The sequence below is a fragment of the Numida meleagris genome, chromosome 20 (assembly GCF_002078875.1).
Source record: "Numida meleagris isolate 19003 breed g44 Domestic line chromosome 20, NumMel1.0, whole genome shotgun sequence".
Lineage (NCBI taxonomy): Eukaryota > Metazoa > Chordata > Aves > Galliformes > Numididae > Numida > Numida meleagris.
Window position 1 is genome coordinate 3,172,035 of NC_034428.1, and position 20,208 is coordinate 3,192,242.

The following is a 20,208-nucleotide window of genomic DNA, read 5'->3' on the forward strand; positions in this document are numbered from 1 at the left end:
GCAGCACCTGGACAAGCCAACAGCCCTCACTTTGCACCTGGAAGCAGCGAAGGAGCTGGTGCAGCTGCACGCCGGCGCTGCACTCAGACACAGGGGCTCCTGCTCGCCTGCTCAGCCCGAGTTATGCACAAAGGAACAAACTTCCCGCAAACAAAAGCTCTCTGACAGCCACCCCCGTCATTAAGCCTTGATTTTAAACAGGCTCCATCCTCTCGGATCCGATCCCTGGACAGCTGTTTTCCTTTTACTGCTCTCCAAGAACATTCCTCCAAACCAGGAGATTTTCTAGATGAAGTGCAGAGGGCGCGGGGTGCTCCGAGCTCTTCCTGTTTATGGGAGCGATAGTGGAAAGACGGCTCCCGAGGCAGGACATCAAACACAAAAGGGTGCCACATAAGCAGCTTATCCCTGGGTTACTGCTGCTCCTTCTTGTCTCAAATTCTTTCTGTCAAGAAAAGAAGCCCGTAGCAAGCAAAACCCAACTAAAAGACGACGGTAAGAGTTACAAAGCATTACGAGGAAGACCAATCCATTGCAGCTTACTGTAAAGCCTATACGTGAGTTCAGAAGTGAAAGCCATTGCTAATTCTCAGCAGCACGGACCTCAGAGGCAGGAGCAGAACCCGAGATTCCCACCAGTGGGAAAGCTCACCTTCTGGTGGCTCTTTCCCCCAGTTTGGGCAGATTTCTGACCCAGTGATGAGCACGGTGCTAAAAAAGGCACCTTCACGTACCTGGAGATGGAAGAGCTGCTAACACAGAGGGCAGCACTGGCAGAGCAAATGGCTACAGACCTTATGGGCTTTGACACGGACTGTCATCAGCTCCCGAAGGGGTTTGGGAGACGGCTGCTGCCTCTCTCTGCATCTCACTCCATCCAGCACAAGCAGCCCCTGCAGCGGGTGCCCGACAGCTCCCACCGCCCCGTGCCCTGCCCCAGCTCCCTGGCACTGCCCCATCCCTCACTACCAGCTCATAAACGAGCAGCTCCATCAGTAAAGGTCCCGAATTTCTTTGCTGTTACACCTTGGAAACCCAGGGAGGCCCCGATCAGGTATTCCACGTGCACCGAGCACTGCAGTCCTTACCCCTGCTCACACAGCGTGGTGATGCTTACCAGGAGGCAGTGTGAGTGATCAGTTTAATTAGTGGCTTGTATTCACATGGCAATTGAGGTGTCAGAAACCAAAGGAGAAGCTCTTACAATTGAGAACTTCAAAAGAACAACAACAAAGAGGTTATAACAACACTTGCTGGCCTCCTTGGAGAACACGGAGCCTAGCAGAGTATGTTTATTCTTAAGCGTGTCCCAAAAGGATCCTCTCCCTTTAAGTGATAAGCTGCAGCCACAACATTTCTAAAATTGTTGGGAGATGAATATTTTCAAGTTTGCCAGAGGGCAACCTGCACTATTTGCAAAAAAAGACAACTGCTCACAGAAGCACCCTGAGCTTCCAACAAGACCAAATGCTGACGTTCCATCTTCCACCCCTACCAGCCACCAAACCTCCCCACTGTGCTTTTCCCCTCACTTTTGCTTTAAGGAGCCATCTCTGCAGCCCCCTACCAGACGTGAGGGCTTGCACAGCGATGCCAGCACGAAGCCAGCACTCTTCAAAAAGCCACAGGGACCCAATGGGAGAGCTCTGAGCCAAAGAAGCCTCGTGCTGGGTGTTCAGCTGCCTTCCCTGCACGTGCCAGTCTGAGTCGGGGGCTGCCAGACACCCGCATGGGGGGACACGTTCGGCGTCTGCTTCCAGCTGTGGAAGATTTCCCTTTGTGAAGCAACATTTATTAAGGCAGCGCTTGGGCTCAGGGCCAGACGCACCAGGCGACCACATGCATCGCACAAGCCAGTGTTTCCTGTAGGCAGGGAATACTCGTAGCTTCGGCAAAGGATTCTTCTGTTTGCTGCACATCCAGCTTGCAGGACAAAGGCCGGCTCAGAAAGGCATCACGCTGCAAGCCACTCAGAGGTGCTGAATGGATGAAGCCAACAAGGTGCCCAGCAGCCCACTGCTGCACCGCTGTGCTTCTCAGTGCTGTAGGGTCACAGCAGCACGTCGCAGGAAATCTCAGTGCATGGTACTAACAAAGCTGATTTTGGGGCAGTGTTGACAGGTGGTATTTTTCTAGGAGAGAGAAACACAGCCGTGCTCCATGCAGGAAGTTCTCCGGTGCGGGTGCCAGGGTAAGTGCTGATGGCACTCATGCAAAGCCAGCTGAAGAAAGCTGGGAGCCAGCTGCAAGGAATGCAGGCTGTCCTGCTCAGCACGGAGCTGCACCAGGGAGATTTGGTACAGAGAGACAAAGGCCCTCACCAAGCTTTTACACTCAGAGAAATAATAAAAAAACCAAAGCTCCCAACAGTAAGATTCAGCATCTGAAGGCTTGCTGAAGAGTAGCAAGTTCCCGGAGACGTGGAAGAGCACCAGCTTAGGGATCAGCGAGGCTGTGCAGCACGTGCACTGCAGGACAGAGGGGACTCCATGCAGGCATGGAGGAGGAGTATGTTCTAAAACACAGCGTTAGAAGGAGATCCTTGGTGGCTGACATCTTTCCAGCCTCTCTGAATGTGGAATCTCTGTGTTTTCCATATGAAATATTCAATAACCTAAGAATGCTCTCAGCTTTACGTGCAGTTCTCCATTAATTAGGAGCAAATCACAGCAGTGACAGCCATCTCGGCCCCTAAATGCATCTGCTGCTTCAAACAATTCATCACCTCAAGTTATTCAACGGCAGCACTATTACCCTGCGACAGCCTTTCTGTTCAGCTTAACTCTTCCCTACCTGCTCGTCCAGCTTTTGGGCTGCCAGCACCCCATTCTGCCTCCTGCAACCCCCAACCTCTGCCTCCTGCAAGCCCCAATCTTGCAGGCTCAAAGAAACAGAAAACCAAGGACTGGAGACACAAGCTCCTTTCTGATGACACATCCCTTCAACCACCCCGCCAGCTGACACAGCCAACACAGAAACCTCGTGGCAACAGGGGTTTGAGGCATTATGCAGCTCTGGAGACCTTGTGGCACACAAGGACGTAAACCACAAGCACTATTTGCCTGGTTAAGAATCACTTTGCTGCATCTAATGGCACGCATTAAGAGCAGAGAGTACATGTGGTGTCTCCCATCTATCACTTTGTAAATCATTCCGTATCGTTCTAACTCTTGTCTGCCCCTTATTAAGCTAGGACACGCTGTTTATCTTTTGTCTTTGCAGACACTGTTTTTCAGATCACAGTGCAATTCCTCCACTTGTCTGCAGGTCAGAAGGCTTCAGCCCGGTGTGGGTGCAGCTCAGGCTCCTGGCCCCATACACCAGGGCCGCAGGACGAGCAGGCATCATCAGGAGGGAAGGAAACAAACGCAGCAAATTAAGACAAATACAGATGTTGTTTTCATGCAAATGGTACGAACGATGAAAACAAGAGGGAAAATGCAGAAAATGATGCGTTAGACAAATGGAATCACTTACTGGCCTTCTTCCGTGGCAGTCTTGCAGCAGCGTTATTTGCATCTCTCTAAAGCATTCCATGAATCCTTCATGCACAAACAGGCAGCAGAGGCCCAAGGAACACCTGACATTTCACTCAGGCACCTAAGAATTTTTTGCATCGGATATTTTACACCACATAAAAGTAGCAGCAACTGCTCCGGGTCCCAGCACACCAAGCCACGGGCAGCAGCTGAGTGCCACAGCTCAGCTCTGCAGCAGGCGGGGCTCCAGGAGCTCACTCCCATTGCTCACCCTTTGGCATGCAAACACGCAAACACCTCGAGGGGAAAAGAAGGAGAGGTTCTCCAGGACGTGGGTAAACCGTGATCACGCTGAGCTGCTTCGGGTTCCCCCACCAGGCTCTGCAGGGCGATGGAGGAGAGAACACAGCAGCGCTCCAGGCCCGAAGAGACGGGCAGCTGTCACTGAATGCTGAACGAGAGAGGCACTAGAGCAGAAAAAAATGAGATGCCCGTGTTTGTATCAGCTCAGCCATCTTGTCGGGGGAATAAGAAACTCCAGAGCGATGTTTGCTGGTAAAGTTTCAGCCAGTGGCAGAGCAGCTCTCTGAGTGATGCAAGTGACAGAGAACAACGCTGCTGCTCGGTGTAACACAGCATCTCCACCGCTCTCCTCCAGGATTGCTGCTGCACAAGGACCCACGCCACAGTCTCCAGCCGCCGTGGTGTGGAAGCATGCGTTAGGTGGGGTTGGATGAACACACCATTCTGAGCCACACACAACGGAAAACAAAAAAGCAACGGCGACCCGTGAAAACAGAAGCAAACGAACAAGAAAACCCACCAACCTCCCAAGTATTCTTTCATGCAGGGTGGGGATGGCTTGGCAGGTCGCACTTGTTAAGTGCAGAATGACTTCTCAGAAAGAGAGTGCATCTTTACACCCAGCCCTCCTCCTGTGGCCAGCACTGCTGTTAAACACATTAACACCGCGCTCTGCACTCGGAGGAAGCCCCTGCCACAGCCTGTGTCTGTTGGTGCACCCCAGCCATCAACCTCTGTTCATCTCCTAAGAGCCAAGCTCATCCCACCAGGCCATACTCCTCCTGAAGGACATTTTCATCTTCAAAGGCAACACCATGGTAAGCACCAGAACCATGACAGATTTGCTTATGAGGAGGATGGGAGAATCGTGGCACAGGACCCGTGGCGCGTGCCATAGAGAGAACCATGGAACCTGGAGCTAACTGGCCCCACACTTGAACATTAAAAGCAGCCCCTTCCAAGATAAAGGAGCCAGGCTGCCCAGAGGGCATCAGTGTATAATCCCAAAGGCCGACATTAACCATACCTCTGAAAACAAACTTTTGGGAACAGCAGTGCTGGCACGAGGCTGGGAGACCCTTTGTGCCTGCCTGCATGCAAGCCTGCCCTTTCAGTAGACTTAGGCAGTGAATTTGGAATGATAGGGTCTTGTGTGTGCTGGCTGCTGTCGTGACTTTATTTGTTTTGTGGGGGAGTTGATTGATTTATTTATGTTTTAAAACAACGGTGTGATTGTGACTTTCCCATGTTCCAACCAACCCCTCCCAGCCTCTGTCTCCCAGGGCAAGGAACCAGAGAACAGGGGCAGCTGCAGTGCGAGGGCCACGTCCAAGAGCAGGCACATTATGCTGCACATCAGTGAACTTTCTGTAACAAAATGACGTTTTTTCTGAACAAGCATGCTAGCCAATTTTCCCACGTAGACACGCCGAGAGTGAGACCACGGAGCTTAAAAGCAAAATTAACTGCAATTTGAACGCTGCGAAGAGATACCTATGCATATGACTGCTTTCCACTGAAGAAGGAACAATCAGAAAGAGCAGTTATTTACTGTACGGACATAAAGACTTCTAAGGACGTTTGAAATACTGAATAGACTACACGTGGGGAAAGGTGAAAGCGCGACGAGGCGCAGCGTGGCTCACTCGTTCTGATCCTTACAGCACTGCCCGCAGCGCTCTGGAAATGACAAACCCAACACCCAACAACAAAACCCAGCAAACCCCCACTCAACACAGATTCATTCCCTTAGGGTCACTCCTAGCAGGTGATTGCCTTGGATGCAGCAACACCCACAAGGAGAGCTCGACGAGGCACCAATCCCCACGGGACATTTTAAATTCAAAGTTCCCAAAGTCTCCAAGGGCAGACCGTACACAACTCCGGATCCAGTGGGGAGTTCTTCTAATGGTTGCGTGTAATCACTTTGGATTTTTGTGCCTTTCTAAAAAGCACTGCAGGCCTTCTTTCTTTGCATTCCCCTCCTCACAAGACAGCTGCTGCTAATACACCAGCCCTGCCCGCTCCCTGCAGAGAGCACATGGGACACAGCACGCAGCAAGACAGGTTTGCCATTACTCATGTTCCCCCAACTCATCCACGCTACTGGCAATGCGGTCTCCTAATTGCATCCATTCTCACTGTCACACACACACGAACAAAGCCTTCCTGCGGTTCACTGGCCACTTTTCTCTGCAGCTTGCTTACTCATCAGGCTTCCAAAAATGTGCAGTACCCCGAACCCGGCACCCAGAGGAGCCTCAGCAGGTGTGCAGCCTGCAGCGTGCCAGCACCGAGTGCTCGCCCCACGTCCTGCCCCTGCAGACCTTCAGAAGTGCTTCCAAGCGAGCCAAGTACGAGGCTCCTTACAAAAGGGCTTTTTAACCCGCTGGAGGATTGAATTGAAGGGTGCACACTGGTTCTGTTCAGTGCAGGCTGTGCCTGCAGCCCGGGATCTCGGTCTCGCAGCGGGCGTGCATCCCTGCTGACAGATCCCGGAGCTGCCAGGAAGCCAGCAGCCTCCGAGCAGGCAACGTCAACATGAATTACAGAGACAAGGGGAAATAATGCAGAGGCAAGCGAGCTCTGGCAGCATCTAACTTACTTTCCCATCGCCCTTCAAGAACACGTCTAATGGAACAAAATGGCAAGCACAGCCACCAACAGCCATCCATGAGCAGGGAAAGCCACGTCGTCCCCTGCACTGCTCAGTCTGCAAAGACTTCAACTGCAGACATTATCCCCATTAAAGGAACGGCTTCTTCCTAAGAGCCTAAGAGCCTCCAGGAAAGTTGCAAATGCTGGAGGCTGCTGAGCAGAGCATTTGGGAAGTAAGCTACACAATGGACTCTTTCAGCACTGGACACAAGATGATGCATTCCCGGAGTGAGAACAAAGCACCACCACCCAAAAATCAGTAGCCCAGAGAACTTCTTACTCCTCAGATAAGAAGTCCCAGCCACTCTCTTTTCTCCTTTAGGACCTTTAGGAAGGATGGGCCCTGGCAGAGCAGCGTGCCAGGAAGGCAGTTTATCTGCAGCCTGCAGGGCTCCTTCCCCATCCTCGGCGCGAGATGGCAACTTGAGAAATCGTACACAATGTCAGGCCCGAGTTTAAGAATTTCCCGTGCCTTTTGTATGGAAGTTCATTTGAAAAGGTTACAGCTACGCTTCAGTAATTCAAAAGAACAAAAAGTTAACGCTGGTTTGGCAAAGACAGATGCACATAAAACCAAGCGCTCGGTGGCAGCTCACGTGGATTTGTTACGTACCATTCAAGTGCAGGAGCAACGAGAACTTGTGCAGCGCAATTCCGAAATGTCAGCGGGGTGGGTTTTTTTGAAGAGTGATGACTCAAGGCTGTGTAAACACAGGATAAGCACTATGGAAGTAAATGGAGGAGGAGGGAAAACGCTAGGGCAATTTTCACTTAAATACTTCACAATCCCATTCATTTGTCTTCGGCAGCACTATTAATATGCTCGAAGGAGAAACACTCAGAAGACACAGAGAGGCAAGTGGGGTCGTTCCTAATGACCAGCACCAGCAGCTTGCAGCCTCCTTCTGCCTCTTTACAACAGACCCACATTAAACACAACTTGCCAAAAGCGAATCCCGTTAATTGTTCTACGATTCACTTCTGGCATGTTTTGTTTAAATGCTTTGGTTCCAAATACATCTCGGACAGTTACAGGTTAAAACTCCCTGTTCAAATCTAACCAAGACTTCAGGTTCCTCCTTTTCATCCTGTAGCTGAAAACCATTTGCAGCATTTCTGAAAGGCTACAAGTGCAAGACAGATACAGATTCTTCTGAAACAAAAACATTACTCACCTTACAAGAATATAAATAATGGAGCGATAGGGAGGAGACCTATGTGCCCACGGTGAGCAGACAAATTCTTTTTAGAAGCTCTCATGCTCACAACAAAAGAATGTTCTAAAGCCAGGCAACAAAAATCCATCACATCAAATGGCACAGAATAAGAACATGAGCTGGAATTGTTAAATCAATACAACTTTAACACAGCACTGAAGGTGGAAAGCCTTTGTCCATGTCACTTCATCCTAACAAGGCGAAAGTCTAGCTATGCAACCCACTGAGTTATTCTACATGCCGGATCTAATGCAACAGTGGGAATTAGGATGAACGCATTTTTCCATATCCTCTTTAAGCATCCAAATTGTGCAAGGTTTATGGCACGTTTTTAATCACTTCTGAATCTGCAAGTTTATTAAATTCCTCCAGAACAAAACTGAGGTCAAGATCAAAAAAACCACTTATCTCCGCAAATTACCTTCTTCCATTATCTAAGCCATTATACGCTGCAAATATATTGCTCTAACGCAATGAAAGGAAACCGAAGCAGAAAGCACAGTCCTTGTTGACATCCAAGTTGCAGAGAGCAGGGAAACACGAGCGGACGTGAAGAATGCAGCACAGGCCAGAAAGCTCACTGCACCAAGCAGCCAGTGCTCAACCCATGGGGCCATGGGGCCTATATGGTGTGCTCACTCCTTCACGGGTAACAAATAAAAGCAAGATTTGGGGCTTTTAATAATGACATGCAAGCACTGACAGTGGCAAAATCTCTCTTTTCCTGATCTTGGGCTGCTAAGTTGAAATGATAGAGCATCACTTCCAAGTACCAAAACTATTAGCAGGCAAAACCTGTAAGAAGAGAGGTTAACATTAAGGTACAGAGGATGCCTAAAAGACTTGAAGGAAGGAAAAGGAACGGATGGGAAGCAACAGAGTTAAGGGTGCAGGAAGAAGAAAATAAAAAGGGTTGTTTTTATGGCTCAATGGATTTTCTTTTTCAGTTGGCAAGCTTTATTTCTCCAGCTCTCTCCCACAGCAATTCAGGTTATCAAAGACTCATGCTTTGGCAAGGATCACCTTCTGAGCCATAACAACAACAACAACAAAAGAGCCACAATTAAGCTTACCGGAAGCAAAGCTATTCAGGCAAAGTAACAAAAAGGCAACACAAACATGTTCCCTGTACCACATCCTCCTTGCTGGCCAAAAGCCAAGAGTTTTCGTTACTTGTTTTCCCCCTCCACCCCCTGGAATTTCACAACAGCACTCCCAGGGCCTGGCCAGGATGCCCAGCTCCTCTCCGAGCTGAGTTTGCACAAGGTGAGCTTTTCACGAGGTCAAAAACGCAGCATGTGGAAAGAGTTAAGGCTTTTATGTAGTAGAGGAGGTTCTTCTAACTACTACTGTTCAACTCAGAAATCTTGGAGCTTCACAGATCATTAGGGGTTTCTGAACCGCAGAGAGAAGGGCAGAGTTAGCAAAATCAATCAGGAGTTCCTATGGGATGCACTAGTGCTTACACAACACGGGGCACGGGGCATAAAGCAGGCTCAGGAACCAAGCAGGAGGACTTCTCCACCTACACGAGGAAGGAGCTGGTTTACAACTGGGATGCGCTCTCTTTCAAGATTAGGGTCTACAGGCATTGCACAGAATAATTCAGCTATGTCAGGGAAAGTGGCAGGAGAGGATAAGGACAGCAAGGAGCTTGGGGTGGGAAGAGAGGAGGGGCAGCAAAACGGTCTGGCCTCTACTGACCAGGGGAGCAGAACCAGCACGGAGCTGTGTCAGCACGGCCCACCCCTTTCATCTCGTCAGCAATCTCGTAGCACCTCAACTCCCAAGCGCTAAAATCCAGCGACTACAGAAGAACCACCCTGCCCACTTACCTCTCCTGCAAGTCTCTAAGTTCACATCTGCAAAGAGAAGGGGAACTGAACAATTTCATCTTGAAAGATATGAACCAGAAGGAACTCCTTCCCAACCTCCTGCCATTTTTAAAAACGTGGGATTTCAAAAGCAGAAGGTTTTGTGGGGAACCTGCTTTGGTTACCTGATGTTCAACCAGCAGCTCAGTGCTCACCCCACAGAGTCATCGCTCTCATCATTACACCCTGACAAGTTGAGTTCTATCATAGCCCCAAGGACTTTCCTTTCAGGAACATGAAGTAGAAATGGAAATACGCCAGGTTTCAGCTTGTGATGTTAAATACTTATGTTTCAGGCTTACAGGGCCTGGTATCACCACAGACTGCCTCCGCTTCCCGTATACCACAGCCCCTCTCAACAAAAGCCACTATCCTTAACTCCCCGTGCTCAGACTGTTCCATGATCCACCTAATTCCAAGGAGCACTCCCTGGCAAGGGGAAAAAAAGAAGAAAAAAAGCGCAATCAAGCACTGCTTCTTTTTTACAGCTGGTTTGAAACAAAACGGACAAAATGAGTGCATCTGTCTACAGAAGTTATTACTGCTTTCCTCTCACGGTACAGCTATAGCAGCATACTATGGGATATTTAGGCCTGAATCATATACTTGGGGGCTGACGTTATGCCAAGAGAACGCCCCAGACACGTACAGTTCTTATGGTGGCATCTGGGGTAGGAAGTGACCATTAACGCCAATGACCTGTTGTAAATGAAGGAAGCTCATTTCGTGCCCACTGTGGCAGACCAGACACATTAAAAGCACAGCTCACCCTCTGCCAGCATCTGATTGATAGGTTTTTCCTGGTGCACAATCATTTGCCCCAAAGGGAAGCGCTCTACGGAGCCATGCAACCTGGACAACGGTGTTCTGGATGTCCACGACAAATCCCAAGCTAGGCATCATCCCCTGTTACATTAGCGCCCTTTTCAACATACCAGACCTGGGGAATCACCACAGAACTTAGCATTTGTCGACCCAACCACCTGTCTTCACATCTCCTTCTATTTCTAGGAACCCCTTCTGAAATTTCCTGTTTGCTCCATGCAGGACTTTTTTTTAGCAGTTAGCATTCCCACTGCATGGATAAGATAAAGGGCCAAACCAGCACCAGGCACTCACCACCAGCAGCATCATACCCACTGTTCTTCCATCTTGAGGCCTACATCGTGTTGTCTCCTTTGCTTCTTCTTCCCCCAGAAAGGACAATGCCATCCTAGAATGCTGTATTAATGCCTAAAAATAGTCTAACTTGACACAAAACAGAGCCATTGAGCCACGTATGTCTTCCATAAATTAAATCAAGTACTTAGAGGATGGGATTCGCGCAACACCACTTTTAAATCAATGCATTCCATGTGAAGGGCACTGAGACTTCTCCTGCTTAGGCACAATGTTCTGTTTCTCTGAGCAGGTCACTGGGTTGGCTCCTGCCCCAGCTCCATTCCCACCGTGCTGCCCGTCCGGTACAGGGCTGAAGATCACGACATCCCCATTTTGGGGCATTGAGCTAGCAACACAGACAGGATAGTTCTGGAATCCTTCCCTATTAAGCCAGCTCAAGAACCAGGCACCAGGCAGGATTAGATAGACAAATTTCTTCCCCTAGTTACCGAAATTTTCTAACTAACACTCTCTGAGGACAGGATGTTCCACAAACATCACTGTTGCTTCATACGACTTTTCTATTTTTGCCTCCTGAAAGCCATCTTTAAGTTTTAATACCTTCAGTCACTAACTGGATGAGAAACAAACAAGAGATTGTTCAGTGCTCAGCGTCCATGGAAAACAACCCTGCCAAGGTGAAAGACTCAGCCATGAGAACGAAGGGTACGAATTCTCAAACAGACACCTATTTTTTGCAGCTGAGATTCACTGGACCTCAGGATCAACAACTGAGGGTCTGACACAATCTGACTGCAGCTACAAAACAGAAAACCTAATGCTTTTTCTCACAGGGAAGATAAATGCAGAATAAAATGTATATAATTGTTGATGAACGAAAACAATTTGATCAGACTCTCGTGCCCTTCGTCACACGTACAAAAAGGAGAATTTACAATAAGAAAATGGACAAAATAATAAAAACGCCCAGTGATGGTGAATGATGAACAGAAGGTAAGGAAAAGGCAGCGCAGGAAGAGGCAGAGCAGCATTGTTCTCCCTCCATTGCTGAGAGAAAGACTGAGACAATATTATATCAATTTCCCAAATCATCTTGGCTTAGGTCTTCCAACACATACTTTTCCCTACAAAGCAGAAATTGTCCTTTCTGGCTCTCTGACAGAACACAATGCAATCGCCTAATGGCCTTCTTTTGCTTGCGACAATCTTTCCCCTCCACCTACCTCTAAACCTACAGAGAAAAATAAACAATGGGTTCCAATCTTGTAAAGTAGGAGACAAAAACACAGTGCAAACAGAGGTGATTTATTATCCGTGCCGAACGCAACCCGAGAGCCCCGCTGGCACAGCCAGCACACCTCCTGTTTTTATGCTCCTCACCGACACCGGGCCCTCCCGGCGAGGCACGGCGCGGCCCAGCTCCCCAGCCCATGGTGCTGCAAATTACCTTCAGAACACAAAAGCCGAATCGTGCAATGGAAAATGAAGTGCAAAACCTCGAGAGACTCAACATAAATAAAAACAAAGCACGGTGGGTCATTTCCATCTTTGACTTTCCTTGCTCTGCAACGGAGAGGCACAAAGGTTTGCGAAAGGGCGCTGGGGCTCTGAAGATGGAAGCTCGGCCCCCGGTCACAAGGCACTGGGCCGGACAGCAATGCAGAACCACCCTTCCCAGAGCACAGGTTGAAGGAGAGAAGAGCACTTCCCTCCAGAATATGTCGCACAAAAAAAAAAGAAATGGGAGAAACAAGGGAGTACCTACATCAGCTTTCCAGATGGAGACAGCACGGTGTGCACCAGAGGGAAACCACAACGCTTATGTCTCTTTAAGACCTCTCAAAGCCTTCTGGTTTATTATCCAATAAAACGGTGACATTTGCAATAGGTTTAACAGTTAAACTCAGGAAAACAAGCCAAGTCGCACTGAACACACAGACTGAACCCCCTTACGGGCGATCTGCTTTTAGCTCTGTACCACTCGAATCCACAAACACCTCCGTCTGAGCTCAGCTCCTCGTAAAGCCAGCTAGCTCGGTGCTTCCTGCAATGCTCTGGCTCGCTTGTTCTGCTCCCGGCGAGCAGCATGAGCTGGGCTGTGTGTGCCTCCTCCTCATGCTGCATTGCCTTAAAGCCAAATGGACTCATTTAGTGTCCCCCTCAATCAGCTCGGCTGAAAAAAATAACAACCGAAAATGGAAACCCGCTCCCTACAGAAAAGTTAGTTATGCAAACAAGCCGGTGGTTGTACTCGCACAGGAAAAGCGAGTAGCTGGGGCCTGGGCCTGTGTTCGGGGCTGAGGCCCAGCAGAACAAAATCCTCTATCTGTACCGTCCCTGTGATGGAAGCACCAGCAGCACTGAGCAGAGCTGGAATGAAAAGCAGCGGTGCCTGTTTACGTTGGCAGTCACTTCAAACTCTAATGGAAAATTTCAGCTCTGCCCGCGCTGAGGCTAGAGCAAGTTATTAAGGAAAAAGGTTCAGCTTTCAAGCAGAAAAGGCTTACACAGCTCGTCCCTTTCTGAACGCTTCTGCAGCAAAGACAAGGCAGGAAATAATACGCCCGAACCACGCAGTGTATTAATATCCCATCATATGGGGAATATACCATCAAACAGAAAATATTTCCTCTGGGAAAGGAGAGCAGTGATAGCACCCATGCTACAGGCACTATTAAATCCAGCGACTGGTTAAGTTACACCATTAAGTGTAAACACTAAAAAGTCAATGTAGGGCTAACTAATCGCTTCATACTCAGGGATTTCACCTAATTATCCCACTATCCTAGGAGAACGGCTATCTGAACAATTACACCGAGGGAGGATCTCTGCTGTGCGTTTGCCCCCAGCACTTTGCAGGGGCACTGCTCGGGCTGTGCCGCAAGCAGCAGCCGTGATGCCGGGAGCACAGCACCCCGCCGGCCCCGCACGCTCGTGCTGCACTGAAGAGCCACTCAGGAAGCCAATATTGTGGATTATGTAACACAAGATTAAGCATTAATGAGGCAAGAATAAAAGTGTTTATCTAAACCCCAATCTAAAATTAAACAGAAGTTTATGCTGAAAGCTCGCAGTGCACTCACGTCTCCTAACACTAACAGCGGACAGCTTACTTAGTCTCAGAAATAAATCCCAACAGCATTTAATTTGGACACAGGGATTTTACTACTGTTAACAGCAAATCCTCTTCCTAAAGAATAAATTGATGCGTTTTTAGTCCTTACGTACAAAATACAGCACGTTGCAGGTACTGTGATCTAAGGAACGCAGTCGATAGTCATTATTTTCCCTGATGCTGTCTCAAGGCTAAATGCCAAACCCCCTCCCCGAGGTGCGACCTTCTGATCTGCCACTGCCTCCTGCTACGGACACAACAGAACCTCACACAACCCGAAGATGCCCATGTGCTCGACAGAGACCCAAGTCAGTGTGTCCACACGAAGGCTCCCTGTTCTCTCAGACTTGTCACCAGGCCCACCCCGGGCTTCAGCCTGCCCAGAAGAGACAAGCAGACAACAAGACCACGGGCACAGCCCTGTACCAGAAATCTTCCCCAGTGAGCACAGGAGGAGCCATCAGAGAACCTCAAGGTATTCAAGGAGGTGCCACCCCTGGTTCTAAAACCAGGCCAAGAGGTTAGAAGTACTTGGGCCCATTCCCATGAAAGGTTCGGTGTTTCCACAGCCCTATTCAACTGCAGCAAATGTGACAGCCAGCTACTGACACACGTTATTAGCCTTAAACTTACACACAGCTGCTTGAAGGGATGCACACATTTGCCCCCCTCCATTTCTAGAGGCTAAGGAGTTTGAGCTCTGCTGCTCAGACACCGCATCTACTCCAAACGGGTCTGCAGAACTCCAGCCAGAGAGCAATCAGCCCATTTCTTCTGGGACTGTGGCCTTCAACAGCTCAGGCAACCTGTGACACTGACCCTAACGGGAGCCTACACACCTGCACTGGGGGCAGCAGCAGGAGCCTGCCCTGACTGCGAGCGAGACTCAGCGTGACCCAGCCCCCTCCTCCCACTGCACCCAGGCTTCTGCTTACCTCGTACAAGTCCCTGGCACAGAGTTAAGCTATTTACAAGAACACAAAATGTCAAGCCCCAGTTCTGTAGGCATGTAAGTCCACTTATCAAAGGCCTATCGGTGCCGGTCCTTCTGAAATGCTCAAATTCAAGTAGCTCACTGTAATCACCCAAAGAATTCAGAGCGGAGAACTGTTAACACTTTGAGAATCCTGTATCACCAAGTTTCAGCAATTTAGCCTCGAACAGGAAGAAGGAATGCACACAAAGCCAAATGAGATAATTACGAAACCTTGCTGGTAGCTGTTAGCTTGCATCTCACAACATAGGAATCTAGATGGAAGTTATTAATGAAGACCGGTCGCGTCACAGCGACGTCTCCAAAAGTTCTTGGCATACCATGCAGAAGAATCAGGAGTGCTGCTAAGAGAGCAGGCTGCTTCCCCAACAGTGCCATTCAACTACAGCTGGAGCCACAATCAGAGGAAACTATCTGGGAGCACAGGGAAGGATGGATACACGCAGTCAGAGCTCAGTGGAAAGCAAGAAGTTTCAGGTGCTGTATTTAAGCACCTTTTCTCCACTACATCCCCACTTGGCACTGATGCAGCCTTAAAGCCATCAGCTTTCCTTAATCAACTTCAGCACTCCCGTTTCGGCAGGGGGCACGCTCAGATAAGAGCTGCTTTAGTTCCTGTGTCTCTCGCTCATAAAAGCTCAAAGAGAAAGAATGCTACAGCTGTTTACCCCCGTGCCCACTGGGAACCTCCCTTCAACGTAACTGCTTTGAAACAAACTGGGCCAGCGAAGGCCTCAACAAAAATACTGCTTCAACACGCAGTCGGTATTTTTTTCATAACGATCTTATCTTGCTGGTCATTCACCCCGAATTAACTGTGTTTAAAAAACTGAAAAAAATGTGTTATGTTAGTTCAAATACACCCGAGGAACAGAGTGTTCTTAATATGTTGACTTTGGGGAGAAAAAAAGCACAGGTACAGCTCCAATAACACATCCCTCACCGTGTCTGAGGGAACGCGTGCAGCGCGGCCTACTTCTCATCGCTCACCACGGCCGCCGTGTACCTCCCAGTACAACAGAAGAAACACGCTGTCATGTTAATCTCTATATTCAGGCTTCCTTTACAGTAACATCAACTTGTTTTATTACAAGACAGGCCTAGTTCCTGTATAATTTTGTGTAATTTTGTATTTCTATCCTCCGCTAGGGCAACGTTCCGAGTGCCAAGCTTAAGGAGGGATTAGGAGTTCTTCCACAGCAGAAGGAGCACAAAAAGGAAGGCACTGGGAGAGAAGCATGAAAATAAGGAAACTTAACTTTCAGTGGGTTTTCCAGAGAGGAAGAACCCCCTGCCTCCCCTCCCCGCGGACTGCAGGGACTAGTTAGGTAAACTCTAACAGATGAGAAGCGTGTAGGCTGTACTGACCTATAACCTGGTTTCCATTTACGGCAAGTCACTTCAAGAATGTCCCTGTCTCATTTTCAAGCAGCTTTTGCAGGAGTGGAAAGTTGCTGCAGCTCCCCTGTGTGCGTATAAATGGCTTTACAGATTTCCCTCATGTTAATACAGTGGCTAAACAGGAAAGGAAGGCCTTTTTTTCCAGCATTTCTGGAATTGCTAGAGGGTTGCTTCACGCTGCAACAAAAGAACGACAAGCAAAGTATCTGAAATTATTCTGGTGATGAAAAAAGTGCGGACAAATTAATCCCACAGCCTTGTAATTTGCAATATTCCGCATAACGAGGAAAAGCAAAGCTGGGTGATCAAATATTATTTACTGCTGTCTTTATTCTGGGTGTCTTGCCATAGAAAAACTGCTGCAATTTTTGTCTGGGGAGAAAAAGAAAAAAAAAAAAAAGTGAGAATTAAAAGAGCGCAGAAGGGGACCTGTGGGCAAAAATAGGAAACAGAGATTAAACAATCTGCTGCTGGTCAAAGGTTACTGGTAGATCAGTTACCAGCAGGGGCTACACCAGCCCGCTCCGAGCCACCAGCACACGGCTCCCAGTTGCTCCGAGTTAATATTTAGTCTTCCCTGTGCTAAAAATGGAGGCTTAACGAAACAAAAATCTAACACTTGAGCAATAACAGCCTGGATCAGATTTCACACCACTTGCAAACCTTTTGCAGAGCCTTAGGCCTGATACCCAAGTGCAAGCAGCAGAAGCCACGCAGCAGAAGCAGGGTCAGGCGCGTGCCCCCAGCTCTCAGCTTTAGTTTTCCTTTTCTCCTGCAGACTCTTTTTCCCTACCACAAAAAGATGCGTTATATTTAAAACCACATTTCACAGTTCTTCTGATTCAAACTTGAAAAGAGCACTTATGACCGTCAGTAACTTTACTATCAGCAGAGTATCTTCTGAAGTATGTACTGATTTGTCCTAAATACATTGTTAAGTATTACAGCAAAGAGGAACGGAGTGCTGAAGCTGATGGTGTGCTGCTAAGAAGCACACTACTTCGGCATTCCTTCTGAGCTGTCATGTTCCCCATACCAGGCCTCCCTCCCCCAACGCCAACCAAATACTAAGGCCGAGTTTACCCACACTTGTTTAGCAATTAGGTTTTCCTATCGTTCTCAAAGTAATCAGGGAGCAGAGACTGGCCGAGGCACCCCAGGAACCACTGCACCCTCCCCTTCAATCTGATTCACCGCTCTCATTAACCATTTACTGACGCAAGGCTGTGATATCACAGCACCACGTCACAAGAACGTCTCGGAAGAGAACTGACACATCCCACGGTATGTCGCGGGCTTAAAAATATTTTCACGGGGATGCTCTTCCCTGCCGAACATCCAAGTTCCACCAAAAAAAAAAAAAAAAAAAAAAAAAAGCCCAGTCTGAACAACCTCATCTTTGCCACGCTTTAAATAAACATCTTCAGCATCGCTAACGCAAATGCACTGACAGCGCTAAAACACAGCGCTGTGCCCTGGTTATTCACCGAGTGATATCTGCCTTCCGAATTCAGAACAAACACCAGCGCTGCTCTCCCAAGCCCTCCCGGCAGCTAAGTGACACCTGCAGCACGGAAACCGAAGCTTCTAGAGAGGCAGAGAGAGCAGCACTCGTGGGAAGCCAACCGGATTCCCCAGGCTTCCCAAAGCCTCTCTGTGCCCCCGAAGAAGTCGTGCCCTGCTCCCTGCCCGCCCCCCAGCAAGCCCCGGGCTTTGCAGAACCGGGCAGTGGCGGAGCTGTGTGAAGTTGGAGGCCCCGAGCAGTTCGGCAGCTGAAGTTCCGCGTTCGCTGCCCGCGCACCGCAGGAGACGAAGAGTTAAACGCGAGCACGGAGCGCGCAGGTCGGGGAGCAGCAGCACATACCTCATTCTTCCAGATTCAATTAGATTCTGTTTTGGTTTAGGCTTGCTTTAATTACCCGCTGCCATTTGAGCCCGACTCGGCGACATAAACGTATTATCCCCTCGTAATGTCAGAATTCCAAATTAGATTTGCTCTCCAGAAATACACTCCGCGCTGCCTGAACGACTCCGTCCGGCACCGACTCGTTTACGTAACGCCTTTCACGCGCCGAAGCCCCACAAACCGCCCCGAAAATCGCAGCCACCTTCCCTCGGCCGCGCGTTCCTCCTCCGTCAACGCGAGCAGAATTCAATCGGGGTGGGAAGGGAACAGTTCTGTAAGAGCGAGCACCGAAACGGCAGCAGAAAGGCGAATTACATAAAGTCTGGATGTACTCACGGTCTCCTTATTCGGAAGCAACTCCTTTCGGATCCTGAAGAAGTTCTTGCCGTACTGCCTCAGCCCCTTAATGAACCGTTTCTGCGATAAAAGACAACAAAAAGGGCACGTCAGCAGGGGAAGGCAGAGCGCTCCCGGGGCGGCACGGCAGCCCGGGCACCGGGCGAGAGGGAAGCGCACACGTACGCAGGCGGGGAGGGACGGCTCCGCGCAGACACGGCCGAAATCACATCGGATTCCCTTCGGCGTCCGATTTGCGACGGCCGCGGCTCTGCGCGCAGTCAGTGCCGCAGCCAGCGCTTTGCCGAGCCGAGCCGAGCCGAGCGCCGCGCGGCCCCGAGCCGCTTCCCAACTCGGAAGAAGCGGGCGAACGGCGAATGCGCAGCGGCGATTTCCCGGGGAGAAAAGTGATCCGAGCCCGCGGCGCGAGGGCCGGCAGCCCCGGCAGCCCCACCGGCACAGCCCGCGGCTCCCGAGGAGCCCCCCGAGCGCAGCCCGGGGCCGAAGGAGGAAGGGGAGGAGGGGGCTCCGGCGGGAGCGGGGAGGGGGAGCGCGGCGATGGCGGGCGGCGGCGGAGCGGAGGGCCGGGCCGGGCGGGAGGCGGCCGCGGGCGCCCAGCATGTGATCGCGGCGGGGCTGGGCGGGTGCGCCGCAAAAGGCGGCCTGGATCGGCCCGGCCCCCCCGGCCCCGGCCCCGCCGAGCTGGGAAGCGGCGGCCGTGCCCGGCCCGGGGCTGCGCTGCTTCTGCCCGAGGGGCCCCGGCTGGCTGCACCCCGACGGTGTGCGGGACCGCAGAGGGGCTGGGGGGTGGAAGGGACCCGGACCATCCGCATCTGGCCACGCCGGAGCGCAACCGTGAGATTAAAACGCAGCGCCGCGTGTCCCTGTTCCGAAGGGCCAGAGCTCAGCACTCCTGCCCCTGCCGTGATAGCAATGCACACACTGGCACACACCAACTTCTGCCTACAGAGCTATGCAGGTGAGCGGCCCAGCCCCAGCGTGCCAGGGAACGAGGAACGCCCGAAGCAGAAATGCGGCTCTCAGGTTGGTTCGGTGCACGCTGGACCACGTCTCTGCGCACACAGGCAGGTGGCACCGTGTGTGGGGAGGTGCCAGAGGGCAAAAAGCGACTGAACAGGGCCCTGTGCCCCTCCTGAGCTCCCAGCACCACGCGCTGCCACCTCGCGTCTATCATTGCGCAGGTCTGCTCCCACGAGGATCTGTCCTCGCCTAACCCTGACCCTCCAAAACCAGTAGGGCTGCAGGGTGTGCCAGGAACAGGCCTGGGGCACGTGTGCGCTGGGAGCTTCCAGCCTGTGCTCACAACCACCAGCAGCCAGCAGCTGGATTTGAGTGCAGCAGCGGGCAGCAGGAGCAAGGATTGATGGCAAAGCAGCAGCCCAGCAGAGGCAGGGAGGCCCAGAGCAAGGTACAAGCATCCTGCAGTGGGTACTGCTCTGGACAGGGCATACCTCGAGGCGTTTACTATGTGAAAGGCCAGGAGTTGCCATGGTGCCGAGGGGGAGGCTGCTCCATGGGTGTACCTGCTCTGCTTTGTGCTTCTGGGTGAGCAAAAATGGCAGTGGCCACAGGGAAAGGCAAGGAGCCCTCCTGCCATTCCCACATCCCAAGAGAGCGCTGGAATCCCTGTCTGTGGCTCCCTGCTTCTGAACAGCCACACACATGACGCAGCTCCATCAGCTTTGATAGAAAATCTACAAGTCAGCAAGGCCTGGCTTTTGTTATTGCCTTTTTAAGAAGTATTTTATTGTATTGTCCAAGTTTTCCTTCCTGTTCTAGCCC

The 20,208-nt window shown here is 50.5% G+C and overlaps 1 protein-coding gene across 6 annotated transcripts in view; it reads right to left on the reverse strand.

Moving 5' to 3' along the window:
• RERE (arginine-glutamic acid dipeptide repeats) overlaps positions 1-20,208 on the reverse strand; it is a 175,806-nt gene that overhangs the window by 21,996 nt on the left and 133,602 nt on the right. For 5 of the 6 annotated variants that reach the window (XM_021417380.1, XM_021417376.1, XM_021417379.1 and 2 more), the window contains one exon: positions 18,406-18,486. The exons of the other annotated variant lie outside the window; for it this stretch is intronic. In XM_021417380.1, coding sequence (XP_021273055.1) covers positions 18,406-18,486 — 81 coding nt within the window. The remainder of the gene's footprint in view (positions 1-18,405; positions 18,487-20,208) is intronic. 6 annotated transcript variants of the gene reach the window in all.